This window comes from Mytilus trossulus, chromosome 10, assembly GCF_036588685.1.
Source record: "Mytilus trossulus isolate FHL-02 chromosome 10, PNRI_Mtr1.1.1.hap1, whole genome shotgun sequence".
Taxonomy (NCBI): Eukaryota; Metazoa; Mollusca; class Bivalvia; order Mytilida; family Mytilidae; genus Mytilus; species Mytilus trossulus.
The window spans coordinates 14928214-14943587 of record NC_086382.1 but is presented as its reverse complement, the minus strand read 5'-3'; the positions used below and the strand labels follow the sequence as shown (position 1 = coordinate 14943587).

Sequence of the window (15374 nt, the reverse complement as noted above, 5' to 3'; positions counted from 1 at the left end):
ATTTTCGTGTATCGATTCGTAAAATATATTTATAATAAAAACTCCGGCGATTTTCATAAAAGAGTCGAGACATGAAAATAGAAAGGCAATATCTCGAATGTCAACAATGTTTTGTTAAATAAAAAATAGGAATCAAAATATGATCACGGCGTTATACATATTGTATTTAAAGAAACCAATTGTTTGACTTTCAAAGAGATTAACGGGAAATATGTCAAAATAGAAAGCACGAGTGATCTGTCTGACCAAAATGTTTTACTTGCGAGAAATGATTGACAGGTGTGAATTGATGTATAGGCTCCGACGGGGAAAGTTGTATCAAAAGGAAAATAACTTTATTCACAATGCCTATACATATTTTATAAATACGATATGTTGGCCTTATACTTAAAATTGTGTTTCTAATAATAACATATAAAGGAACAGGACGTTTAAAGGGGGAAATAATATAACCATCAATGAAAACTCGTATAATTTACGGGATTGATGTCTCAACAATTTGATTCAAACTTCGATTGAAAACAGTCTGGATGGAGAGTTGTCTCATTGGCACTCACACCACATCTTCCTATATCTATTGGTTGTTATTAGGCTTATTATTTTGAATTAGATGAAATATTTACGGTTTACAAATACAAATACAAAATAGTTTATTGGCACAAAACTATTATAATAATTGGCAACACAATATATTGTTAAAAATCGTCTTTATTTCATTTTCAAATTATAAAAAAAAAATCCCACATTCATGATATTTAATTTTAATTTTAATTCTAAATATTTAATTTAAATTCTTATATTCAATTTTAATTTCAATTCTTTTTCTTTGAATACAAGACAATATTTTACATTTATCTATTCTCCATAAATACAAATATATCTGTACAGGTAAAATTTAATTCTAATCGACAAGCTGGTTCAGATTGATTTACGACCTTCCACTTGGATATTGCACAGCAGGTGTTTATTACTCTGGGACAACTGTCCGACCAGTCTGACATCTAGACGGATTAAGGCTTCCATAAAAATAAGTCCCTACCTGTACTGTAAGTCAAAAACAAAAATCGACTTGTTTATGTCTGAGCTCTGACTGATATGTATGCCTGTTTCCTGCAATCCTTTGGACAGTGGCAGAGGTTTCGTCGCAAGAAGCCTAGAGTTGAGTTGGCTTTCTTAACTGTTTTAGCGATGTGGGCGCCCCACCTCAGATCATCTGAGATAATTACACCGAGATACGGATTTTGTTGTACCTGTTGCAGTATCTGATTGTCCAGTTTATAAAAATGAGATGATTTGTTGTTGACACTCATCACGTAACATTTTTTGGCATTAAATCTCATACCCCATTTTGTGGCCCATTCTTCCAACGATACAAGGTCGTTTTGTAGTAGTTGGTGGTCCTGTTGTGTTTAGACTTTCCTATACAGTAGGCAATCATCTGCGAATAATCTGACTTGAGATTTAACAGTTTCCGGTAAGTCATTAATATGACATAGGAACAGCAGCGGTCCTAATACCGTGCCTTGAGTAACTCCTGATGCTACCCCACGAATCCGGGTCCGTACGCCCTAATTCATGTTCGCCCTAGTACCTGTTCGCCCTGATACCTGTTCGCCCAGGGTCCATTCGCCCTGATTTTTATTTTTTACTAATTGTTGTCTAGTGGCATAATTTTAAGTATTTGAATAAACTATGTTGAAGTTTGTTGAAAAAATCACCGAATCAATTTCATCATTTTCCCTTTGATTGCAGTAGAATACTGGAATACAATGTATTTATCTTTGTTGATATTTGTTAACATAATAATTGTATTCAGTCATTCACTAATGTATGCAGTATAACTTAGACTAGTCTCAGAGTATTTTAATGAATGAACTTGTAAATCCGTTTTACAGTTCGTACATTTAAAAAGAATTAATTTCAAGCTGAATATATTATCAAAACAAATTTGTTTTTTATATTATAAATCCATCAAAAGACAGGTATCACAATAAGCAGTGATCCGAATTATTTTGTCATAAAACAATAAATAAATGATCCTTAACAAGCCATAAACTTTTAGATATTTCCATGTTTCCATAAATTTCAAGAACATATACCATAGAAATATATCTGAATAATTTTATTCAATGCCCTGAATATTAATATTTTTTAGTAGGGCGAAGGGACTCTAAGGGCGAACGAACTCAGGGCAAACGGACCCAGGGCGAACATGTTACTAGGGCGAACAGTCCCGATACCTGGTTACCCTACCCCACAGGCACTTGTTTCTATCCATTGGAAGAACCACTATCAACGTATATATAAATATACGTTGATAGTGGTTCTTCCAATGGATAGAAACAAGTGCCTGTGTGCTACCCCTACAGAGTCAGAATTTTCGCCATCCACCAAGACTCTCATGGATCGTTTTGTCAGGAACATGTTAAACCAATCTAGTATTGGACCATCATTACCATAACTTTCGAGTTTGGCTAATAGCCTTTGATGCGTTAAGAAAAGAAACAAAATTAATATCTTACCATTCATATAAATCTGTTGATGATTTATACGTGTGAAACATTTAGTTGTAGTTCATTGACTCTCATATGGTGTATTGAAGTGAAGTTTATGATGACAAAATTCTATTTTTTGACATGTAAACATTCGTTTAATTTTGGAATCCATTCCGGAAAAAATCCGTCATCGTTCCGGGTGTTCCCGCCATGTGCAAATTTTGAAAATGGCTGACATAAGAGCAACTTTTGTTTCACAGAAAATCAGCAAAATAAGATGGAAAAACATTGTAAAAAATAGTCTTGAGGGACCAGACACGTTTGTCACAGGAAGCTGGGATGATGAGGTCATTATTTATTGTAAATTGAATGATTCTTACAGTATATAAACACAAAACCTTTAACAATATTTGCAACCTTATTATTATTAAAGACTAAAGACTAAAGTTATAGCTATATAGACAAGATCTAGATGACTGATGTGATGACATGTGATTTTTTGCTACATGTACATTTAAAGGGGGATAGTTCCAGTAAAGCTCTTGTTTCAGATTAGAGGTTGAAAAAGATGTACAAATTTCATGTGTATGCCTAGTTTCCCTCAGACTAGTCCAAATAAGTATGACGTCCTGCAAGGCTATTTTAATTTTTTTCTGGGACTAGTCCAAATAATTATGACATCTGGCAAGGCTATTTTAATTTTAATTTTAAGGCGTCCCTGAAAAAAAATTAAAATAGCCTTGCCAGACGTCATAATTATTTGGACTACCCTTAGACATGTCAGAGGGAAACAAGTTTGTAAACAGAATGAATTCAAATAAATGGCTTTCACCTACAGGGACGAATCCGGGTCCATTGGCACCCATTCACGTTCGCACCCACTCATGTTCACCCCCTTTCACTTTTGCACTCTACATGGTCGCGCCCAATTTTAATATAATTGGTTTTGTTCTTAATAACTATACATGAGCAGCTTTGTAATCAAGTTTTGGCTGGTGTATAATTTCTTATATTTGTTTTCATTGTCTCAAAATAAAGAGAGAAAGCATTTTTTTTTGTGTTGAATAAATCTTAATCATGTTTTGGAAAGTGTATTGTTTAAAAAAAAATCCTTTCTAAATAAGGGCTGTTCCAGAAAATACTATGTCCCCCCCAGGGACGGCACTTTTTTTTAACCCCCACCACCCACAGAAATAAAAATAAATTAGAACAACACTTCCTTTGCATTATGGTATTTCAAATACAACCACCCACATAATATTAAAAAAAGTTGCCTTCCCTGGGGGGGACATAGTATTTTCTGGAACAGCCCTAAAGTGAGATTCTGTCAATGTTTTATTTTGTGTTGAATAATTAACTCTTAATCATGTTTTGGTTAGTGTATTGCTATAACTTTGTTTCATTGACTTGTTTCAAAATAGTGAGATTCTGACTACGCTTTTTTTTTGTGTTGAATATTTTTTTTCATGTTTTGGTTATAATAGTATATTGCTATATTTTATTGTTTCAGATCAAAGGGACCAAGCTGTTAAAAACAATTATCTTTTGTGTTTTTCATTTAAAATCTTGAATGTTTTACTTACACCAAAGCAATTTATTAAACACCAATCATGATTTTCCAATTATTCAATTGGAATTTGAATTGAAATTGGGCGCGAACGTATAGAGTATGTATGGCCAACTGTGTAGGGAAGCTGACAACATAAACATGGTTAATTCCGTTCCAAGCTACAAACTTGTGGATGGACTGTGCAATGGCGGACAGGGGCATTGTCATCTTGGAAAAAAAATTACCTATCAGAAATTGCTGCACGCACTTATATACCTCTAATGCTCATCAAGTATAAATTTCTTAGTATTCAAATGAATTAATATTGCCTTCTACAGCAGCAAGTGTGCCAACGCCATTCCAGCAAATACAACCCCAAAGTTGGTTTTCATGCAACTTGTCAAAGGACAATTTAGAAAAAATGATAATGTAGATGTAGAGGCTGTTCAGGTTTTATTTGAGGAAAATAAATACAGTGCATATTTTCACAAAGCATGTTTACAGTTTAGCTTAACACAGAAGAAATGATATGATTTGTTTAGGACAAAATTAAGGTGATTAAAGTATGTTGAAATATAATCTTCTCTTTTTGCAGGAAAATAAAGTATGTTTATGGAAAGTAAATAGAGAAAAGAAATTTGATGAAGGAGATGGCAGGGGAACAGAAGGGGATGTTGATAACGACCCGATTCCTATTTGTGAGGCCTCTCATATAGGAGATGTAACAGGGCTAGAGGTTTGTATAACAGTATATCTCATGTATATATATACATGTATGTTATCATTGTCAAAGTGCGATGATCAGAAACCCTTCATCTGTTGTTAATCAGTTATTTTTAACTCTAGTATCAGATAATTTTATGCATTTAGAGGACAGATTAGATAGCGCTATTTTGTGGCAGTCAGTTTTTACTGAGAACAAATATGACTTATGTCATGTTTTAAAATCTCTATCATAATTTAGCCTCAACCAAATATTATACAAATTATATGCAATGTGTAAATTAAAAAATGTACAACAAAATACAGATCAAGTTTGAATTATGGTGGTATCCCTGTTATGGAGATTTATGAAACTAATACACGATACTTGTTACCACAAAACTCAGATCAAGAACAAATTTGAGTAGCATCACTTTTACCATTTTCAGTTATGTCCCTTTATAACTTTATATCATATTCAAGACTGGCCATCATCTTACATTTATTTATTTACATCATTGTTTGAAAAAAAGAAGTAATACATGTAGATTAACATTAGAAATGTATGCTTGTAAATTTTCTGTGAAACATTTTTTAAGAATCTTTAAACTTTATTTTTGACTGTTTTGATATATATATATAAAACACTCTCAATGAAATTTTCTTTTTCTTTTTAAGTTCATTTCAGAAGATCACATTGTATCATCTTCATCGTCTGGAACAGTCACATTATATAAACATCACACAAGCTCACAGGTAAGGAAGGAATAGTCACATTATATAGACATCACATATGTTCACAGGTAAGGAAACTTAGGAACAGTCACATATATAAAAATCACACAAGCTCACAGGTAAGGATACTTAGGAACAGTCACATTATATAAACATCCCACAAGTTCACAGGTAAGGATACTTTGGAACAGTCACATTATATAAACATCACACAAGTTCACAGGCAAGGATACTAACGAACAGTCACATTATATAAACATCACACAAGTTCACAGGCAAGGAATGAACAGTCACATTATATAAACATAAGTTCGCAGGTAAGGATACTTAGGAACAGTCCCATTATATAAATATCACACAAGTTCACAGACAAGAAAGGAACAGTCACAGTATATAAACATCACACAAGTTCACAAGTAAGGATACTTAGGAACAGTGACATTATATAAACATCACTCAAGCTCACAGACAAGGAAGGAACAGTCATATTATATAAACATCACACAAGTTCACAGAGAAAAATTCTTGGAAAAAGTCACAGACTCACTTCTTGAATCACTCAAGTTCCCTTGTAACTATCCTTGGGAGCAGTTGCATGTAAACATGGCACAGGTTTACAAGTAATTATATATAGTGTAACTGTTTAATAAATGTTAAGATAAATGTTAGATTATTATGTTAGTTTTAATGTTAGCTTCTAAAATACTTTCCAGAACAAATGGTTTCTGAAAGATAGTAGGCTTGTAACATTACTGTATGTTTCTGTCATGAATTAAAGATATAACTCCTGTTTTCAATGTCATTACAAAAGAGTCGTGGTTGAAAACAGAAATTGTTTCAAGGTAAAAACTAGCTTGTTCTGAAAATTCATTTTACATCACTCCTGAAAGGCACCCTCACTTCATGATGATAAGACAGTAAAGAGTATGGAAAGAATCCATGTTCTCTTCTGTTAAACAGGACTTAAGTTATTTGTTATGAATCGTACAACACTTTGATAAACGAGACCATATGTATGATTTTAGACACTTGGTAACTTCCATCAGTGGGAGAGACTTCATCATCACTGTAACATATCATGTACATATTTATAATTTTAGACACTTGGTTACTCACATCAGTGGGAGAGACTTCATGATCAATTTAACCAACCATGTCTATATTTATAATTTTAGACACTTGGTAACTCACATCAGTGGGAGAGACTTCATGATCAATTTAACCAACCATGTCTATATTTATAATTTTAGACACTTGGTAACTCACATCAGTGGGAGAGACTTTATCATCACTGTAATAAACCATGTCCATATTTATAATTTTAGACACTTGGTAACTCACATCAGTGGGAGAGAGTTCCTCATCACTGTAATAAACCATGTCCATATTTATAATTTTAGACACTTGGTAACTCCCATCAGTGGGAAAGACTTCATCATCACTGTAACAAACCATGTCCATATTTATAATTTTAGACACTTGGTAACTCCCATCAGTGGGAGAGATTTCATCATCACTGTAATAAACCATGACCATATTTATAATTTTAGACACTTGGTAACTCCCATCAGTGGGAGAGGCTTCATCATCACTGTAACAAACCATGTCCATGTACCTGTCTGGCCGTCAGAGAAGACTGCATTATTACAGCTGGGGAAGATGGCAGGATTAATGTACTAAATATAGCTCAGAAAGATCCAAATAGAACAATAGGTTTGTTTCCAGGGCAGACTAGGACTAAGGACTTTCCTGTCTTTACAAAAATAAGATACCATATAGCGGTTTATTTTCAGGGGTGTAAAATTTCACAATTTTCATTGAATAATGTATACAAAATATTTTTACGGATTCTAAACTTTTATCAATACCTCTGCATGTAAACTTTGTAATTGGTGGAATTATTTTGGCGATTTTGTTCTATCTAAAAAAATAAAGAGAAAATTTACACCCCACGAAAATAACCTGCTATACGGTGCTTTACAAGTCAGTTAGATTTAGTCCTTTTCACTTGTTGCATTTCGAGGGGGCTGCAGGATAGGTAAAAATTCTAGAAAGTCTTTTGTGCCTTTCAGACTTTCGGTCTTTCCTTTGTCTCTAGTTATCTGGTTATTGCTTATCATTTGAAATTGAAATTTTTATTTACCAATAATTAATCGTAGAGATGTAAACTTATCGTGATTAAGTATACTTGAACCAAAATTTTGGTTGGAATAATGTCAGAATGGAAGTTCCTGTTAAAAATCTATCTTTTCATTTTAACATTGCGTTCATATGCAAATTATCATGTTCATAGCCCTCAAGAGGCAACCTTTGTATCTGAATAACCCACTAAAAACAAAATATATATTTTATGATAGTATGATACTAAACCCCTGTTGAAAATATAATGCAAACGTTAACGTTATGTTTCCCGTATTAACGTCTTATGTTTATGACGTTACTTGGTTCCTTTGTTTGGGCTCCTTCGATATTAGATTTGAGCATAAAAGTAACACAACGCAAAGTACCAAGTTTTAGTCGTTTATTACAATACATTTTGGTGCCGTGACGCCATGGAAAGTAAACTGAAAACGGTAAGAGCAGGCCATAAAAGTGCTGTAACAAGACTTTTGAGAAAAACGGAAGAGCAGGATTTGGAGATAGAAGAAAGTACAGAATTATTAGAAACACTTTCGCAAAAATAGAAGATTATTAGTGCTTTGGATGAAGAAATTCTTAATTTAACAAAGGATGAAGATGTAGAGGATGAAATACTACAGACAAATGAGTAAAATTCTTTCTGAATACTAAAATTAGACACATACGTAAAAAATACTCAAATTCACCAACTTTGAATATAACCACCTTGCCTAATCAATCAACGGAAAATACGAATCAGCATAGTTCAGTAGAAAATACGTATAGCTCTGTTCAACAACAAATGTACCATGTTCCGCCCAACTTTACGCAAAATCACCAACTTTACGCAAAATCACCAACTTCCGAAACTCACCTTACCTACATTTACAGGAGAAACACTCATGTGGCAAACTTTTTGGGACTCGTTCGAATCATCTGTACACTATAATCCCACACTCACCGACATACAGAAATTCACATATTTGAAATCGCAACTTAGTAATGAAGCCGTTCGATGCATTGATGGACTACCGCTCACAAACAATAATTATACTGAAGCTATAAAATTATTAAAAGAACGTTTTGGTCAGCCGCATAAGATCACAAATGCCTACATGCAAGCCCTATTAGAACTTCCTGCACCACAATACAATCTTATCAGCCTTCGTAATTATAACGACAAACAAGAAGCATATATAAGAGGTCAAGAATCGTTAGGTAGATCGGGAGAATCATATGGCGCACTGCTCATCCCAATCATCTTGAATAAGCTACCGTCAGCTGTCAGACAAAACTTAGCTAGGGAAAACGGAACCGATAATTGGGAATTAAAAGGATTAAGGCACGGGATATTAAAAGAAATTACAATTTTGGAGGCAGGAAAACCCACCGATCTAGTTAGTGAAAATTTACCGTCTACAGCGTCATTTTTGACAAGCGCCAATAAAAGAGATTACCCGCGAACACAAGATAGATTTGAAAACCGCCAGAAACAAAGTATGAAAATTCATCAGAAACCTTGCATATATTGCTACGATATGCACGACCCTGCAAAATGCGTTAAAGTTCCAGATTATGAACACCGTATAACAATTATCAAGCACAAGAAATTATGCTTCAATTGCTTAGGAACGCACTGTGCAAGTGATTGTAAGTCTCAATTTCGTTGCCGACTCTGTAACAAGAAGCACCATACTAGTTTATGTACCCAACATACCGATAGATCGTACTTCGATAAACCGTCAAATGGAAATAAATATGAAACGTCAGTACATACCGTAGTCAACAATGAAAGTGTTGCCACTGCCACAAGTTTTCATTCGTCCACAGTACAATCCTGTTCTAGCGTATTACTGAAAACCGCCGTAGCACCCGTTTGGAGTGAACACCAAGGAATGAATACAAACATATTGTTCGATGAAGGAGCACAGCGATCTTTCGTGACCGAAGAATTAGCTTCGAAACTAGACATAAAGGCGGTAGGTACAGAAGTTATTCATCTTTCTGCATTTGGAAATGCAAGCACTAAAGTTCGACACTTACCGAAAGGAATGATATACGTTGAGTCAATAGAAGGAGTAAAAATACCCATTGAAGTCTTAGTAGTCCCAACCATAGCAAGTCTGATCACCAATTATAGTGAAAATGATACCCAAAATTGCAAACATCTGATAGGATTATGATTAGCACACCCGATCACAAACTACGACAAGTTTAGTATATCTTTACTGATAGGAGCAGATTTTTATTGGGATTTTATAGAAGATACCGTTATTAGAGGAAAAGGTCCAACAGCTGTCAAGTCCAAACTTAGCTACCTGTTGTCTGGTCCGACATCACCAGAAATGAATCGTCAATCGGGAGCCGTAGGAATGTTCAACATTCTGACAAATCACAAACCGGAAGAGTTTAATTTAGAGGCATTTTGGAAATTGGAGTCACTAGGAGTAGTTGGCGTAGAACCGGAGGATGAAAATATCGACTTTATGAATATGTACCAAAACACTTCAGTAGAATTTCGTAAAAACAGGTATGTAGCTAAGTTGCCATGGAAACAAGATCACGAGACCTTACCAACAAATTATGTTATAACAAAACAGAGAACCCATAACGTTGTCAAACTGTTAAGTCAGGACCAGACAACATGCTGCAAACATACGATAAAATAATTAAGGATCAGGAGCGAAGAGGATTTATCGAGAGAGTGGAGGATCCAGATAAAGCTATAGGTCAGGTTCATTATATTCCACATCACCCCGTAAAAAAGAAGGATTCTACTACTACACCAATAAGAATCGTTTACGATTGCAGTTGCCGACAATCCCGACAATTACTGAGTCTGAATGACTGTTTACTCAGTACACCACCGATATTGAACGACTTGACCACGTTACTTGTTAGATTTCGATTAAATCCTGTTGCCATAGTTACGGATATAGAGAAAGCATTTTTACACGTTGGACTACATGAAGAGGATCGTGTATGACAAGATTTCTTTGGTTAAGTGACCCTAAAGATCCAAGAAGCCTTTTAACGACTTACAGATTTAAATCAGTACTGTTTGGAGCGACTTGTTCCCCATTTATTTTGAACGCTGTTTTACTTAAACATCTGCAAAAAGAAGGATCCCAAACAGCGAAAATACTTGAGAGAGACCTTTATGTTGATAACATTTTATCAAGTGTTACTGATGAAAACGAGGCCCTTAATTACTTCACAGAAGCACGACAACTGATGCTAAAAGCTGGATTTAACCTTCGATCGTGGACTTCGAATAATGAACAACTTCGTCAGCAAGCCGCCAAAGAGGATTTATTAGACACCGACAAACAGACAAAGATCCTAGGAATGCGTTGGAACGTTGAAAAGGATGAACTTACATATGCAAAACGGACAATCGTACCAGCACAAGGAGATGAAAAGAGTATTACAAAACGTGAAATTTTGAAGGAATCATCAAAAATATATGACCCGCTTGGATTATTGAGTCCAGTTAGCATCAGAGCCAAGATACTAATACAAGACTTATGGAAAGGAGGTTACGACTGGGACGAGCTATTACCACATACGCTACAATCAGAATAGACCCGTTTAGCTCAAGACATAGAAACCGCTACAGAAACCACTTTTTCTAGGCATTATTTTGATGAGATTAGCGAGTCATCCGGAAAAGTACTGCATGTATTTGTGGACGCAAGTATGAAAGCCTACGGAGCAGTTGCGTATTTAAACAACGAAAAGGACACTTCACTAGTAATGGCAAAGACAAGAGTAGCGCCTCTTAAAAAACTTACTTTACGGCAACTAGAGTTAATGGCTGCTGTAATAGGAGCCCGTTTAGCACATCATCTTCAAACTACATTAACATTTTCAAATATTACACTATGGTCAGATAGTCAAATCGTATTACAGTGGATAAAGACTACCAAAACATTAAAATGTTTCATTTCAAATAGAATCAACGAAATCAAGAAATTAACAGACAACTGTGAATGGAAGTATTGCCCGACAAATTACAACCCTGCAGATTACTATCACGTGGTATGACTACGAAACAGTTCAAGGAAAGCACGTTATGGAGAAAAGGACCGATTTGGATAGGTGATAAATCAAAACACCCGAAAACATTTATAGAGACAAATACAGCTTTATCCGTATTAACCGACCACAAAGAACCATTAGACGATGAAGAGAGCAAAACTTGCGAAAATAATATTCAGTTAGGAATAGACAGAATTATAGATATTAACAATTATGGATCATACAAGAAACTTTTGCGAGTGTCAGCCTTTGTCCAACGATTTATTCACAATTGTAGAACAGTTAAATCTCTAAGAAACGTTGGGGCAATGACATCAGATGAACTACCTACTAATACAAAGGTACAAAGTCACGTCATAAACATAAGACGTTAATACGGGAAACATAACGTTATATGGTCGCCGTATTACATCTGTACCATATCCCAGAATTGAGATAGATAATATTGACGAACCTTACGTATTGAACACGTCTGTTGCTTCAAAGCGTGCACAAAGACTTTCGTTTATAATTGCACAATTTTGGAATTGTTGGAAGTCCGAATATTTAACAGCACTGAGAGAGTTTCATAAGAAGAGTGGAGACAACAAAATCAACATCCGAGTAGGAGATATTGTACAAGTTCATGACGACAAACCTCGAAATCGTTCGAAAATAGCAATTGTTGAAAAATTAGTTGTTGGAAATTATGGTTTAATCAGATCTGCAACTATCAGGACAAACAGTGGCCGTACGACTCACCCAATTGTCAAACTTTATCCCCTAGAAATCAACGAAGAGGAACTACCACTTACAGCAGATGAGACAGAGACAAATGAAGTCGGTACCATGGGGTCGAAATTAGTGCTAGCCCGGTAGTCCGGGACTAGTAAAATTTGCGTGGGACCAGTAGATTTTGTCAGCTGGTGGTCCGGCGGACCTGTAGAAATTTGTCGATAAAAGTCACTGATTGCATAGCAATTTGCGTTTGTTTACAAAACAATTTACCTGTGAAATCAATTACACGGTAATGGGGGGTACTACAATTGATGAAGTTAATTAATATCTCGGGTGAGCGTCCTTCACAACAATACAAAATGTGGAAATTTTTAGGCGTTAAACCGCCGGACCAAAAAAATAAGATAACTGAAAATCAAAAGGAAGATCGAAATAAAGTATACGAAAGTGACAAAGGGAAACGCAAATACCAAAAATCATGGGGAAAGGATCATGAATGGTTGCATTATATAGTAGATCGGAATTTAATGAACTGTTCAATATGTGAACAATTTGCAATGACAGACCTAGATATAAGAAATGTATTTTCGTAACTGGATCGTCAAAATGTTGGTCAAATTAATGTCATTTTTGCAGGACCAGTAGATTTGGAGCCGGACCAGTAGATTGTGAGCCGGACCAGTAGAGTTTTCAGTCCACTGGTCCGGCTGACCAGTACACAAAAAAGCTTAAATTCGACCTCTGTCGGTACCAGAAGGACACTACCTATGCGAAAGGCAGCTATGCGTGCAAAGGAAAACATTAAGTCTTGGACAAATTCTTAGAAGACATTAATTTTGTGTCCGAATTTCAAATCATTATAGAGACTTAATTTTTAATTTTATCATAGTGATTTCAAGAGACTGTAATTGCCTATCATATTTTAAATCATATTTTTTCGTTTCAATTATGGACATTTAAAGAAATATTTGAATTTTATAGAAAGATATACTTTTGCGGCCTCCCAGTATGTTGAGAATATAATGCAAACGTTAACGTTATGTTTCCCGTATTAACGTCTTATGTTTATGACGTTACTTGGTTCCTTTGTTTGGGCTCCTTCAATATTAGATTTGAGCATAAAAGTAACACAACGCAAAGTACCGAGTTTTAGTCGTTTATTACAATACAACCCCTAACGGGAGGGATTGTGCCTGATATTCTTTTGATGAAGACATAATCTTTCAATCAGTTTAATTGAGCTCTGGAGCTGGCATGTCAGTTTACTGCTAGTCCTCTGTTGTTATTTATGTATTATTGTCAACTTATTTATTTTCTTTTGTTACATCTTCTGACATCGGACTTGGACTTCTCTTGAACTGAATTTTAATGTGCCTTTTGTTATGGGTTTACTTTTCTACATTGGCTAGAGGTATGGGGGAGGTTTTAACCCTGTCACAATTTTGAGCCTGTCCCAAGTCAGGAGCCTCTAGCCTTTGATAGTCTTGTATGATTTTTGATTTTAGTTTCTTGTGTATAATTTGAAGTTTAATATGACGTCCATTATCATTGTACTAGTATACATCATTTTTAAGGTGCCAGCTGAAGGACGCCTCTGGGTGTGGGAGTTTCTCGCTACATTGAAGACCCATTGGTGGCCTTGGGCTGTTGTCTGCTCTATGGTCGGGTTGTTGTCGCTTTGACACATTTCCCATTTCCTTTCTTAATTTTATAGAAAAACTTTAGAAACCTATATATATGCAATGTATTTTAAGTAGAATTTAGATGTTGATCAGGTGCCAAGTATTAATAATTCCTCTTTGAATTCTGTGGAAAATCAAATTATAATGAATAATAAAACCATTGTCCTTAAATGTGTTCCTATGCAATTAATTATATTTATATATTCTCAGTTTCAAAAACACATATTACCCTTTCTTTCCACAGGAAAAGCTGACAGCTGTACAGTGAACGGTGTAATATTCCTGAAACAGTTTGAATTTCTTACTGTAAATAGTACAGGCCAACTTAAAATATATGATTTACGGAGTAAATCTGATGATCCCGCCCAAACTTTGTCTGTGTAAGTAAACAATAATGCTGATATACATTAATTGTAGCATATTTTTATATGTAGGTACAAAATGTCTTTAGCTTCTTCTTTCTGTAACTTCCTCATGTGTTTAGGAGCACATCAATTGTAGTATGATAAAAATGTTTTAGGTCCATTAGACAATACAATATTAAAATGGGTATATTTTGTGTTTCCATTTTGAAGATCTTTTTCCAAGTGAGTACTCATGTATTCTTCACCAAGTTGACCTGTAATTTTTTATAAACATTTTTGTATATAAATATGTAGCATGCTACTAAATTATTCAATGTTGATGGACTAAACTACATGCACAAAGTTTTTTTTTCAAATATTAAGTAAAAAGCTTAGATAGTTAAAAGCCTTTTTAGAATTTTGTATATTGTTTTCTTACCTCTGAGTATGATGGTTGACATAACCAGCATTTAAAAATTACTGAGGTTATAAAGCAACATTTATGTGAAGATTGCAGATCATCACGAAACTCTTTAAACAAATATCCATATGATATTAAAACTCAAAAGCTGTATAATCGATTTTAATATTTCACTAATTAAAAATTTGTTGAAATTTCAGGACAGGAGATTTAACACCCTTACAATGTGTGGATAAGCATCCTAGTCAGTCCCATATAGTGGCTACCGGTGGGGATGATGGTACCCTAGGGATCTGGGACTTACGGCACGATAAATTTCCGGTATCACTCATGGAGGCACACTCAAGCACTGGTAAGCTACAATTTAACTTTTAAGGACATATGATACTGTTTCAACCTCAAAATATTTTTTTACAAAAAAATGTGCATTCTAGCTATTTTCACCTAAACAATTCAAATATGTAATAAAAAATATACCTCCATGTGCTATTTTTAGATATAAAAGGGGTAAAGATTTCAGACATTTACTCAAAATTTCGGTTCTTTGGACATTTCTATTCTTTGAATAGA

General features: G+C 34.7%; 2 protein-coding genes across 2 annotated transcripts in view; one reads left to right on the top strand and one right to left on the bottom strand.

Moving 5' to 3' along the window:
* The window catches only part of LOC134686904 (synaptic vesicle glycoprotein 2C-like), a 35604-nt gene extending 32922 nt beyond the window's left edge, over nt 1–2682 (bottom strand). Inside the window, exon 1 of the mRNA XM_063546741.1 lies at nt 2523–2682. Coding sequence (XP_063402811.1) covers nt 2523–2525 — 3 coding nt within the window. The 5' untranslated portion in view covers nt 2526–2682. The remainder of the gene's footprint in view (nt 1–2522) is intronic.
* The window catches only part of LOC134686905 (nucleoporin Nup43-like), a 37425-nt gene continuing 24708 nt past the window's right edge, over nt 2658–15374 (top strand). Inside the window, exons 1-6 of the mRNA XM_063546743.1 lie at nt 2658–2842; nt 4640–4780; nt 5425–5502; nt 7032–7194; nt 14284–14419; nt 15005–15156. Of these exons, the coding sequence (XP_063402813.1) occupies nt 2723–2842; nt 4640–4780; nt 5425–5502; nt 7032–7194; nt 14284–14419; nt 15005–15156 (790 nt within the window). The 5' untranslated portion in view covers nt 2658–2722. The remainder of the gene's footprint in view (nt 2843–4639; nt 4781–5424; nt 5503–7031; nt 7195–14283; nt 14420–15004; nt 15157–15374) is intronic.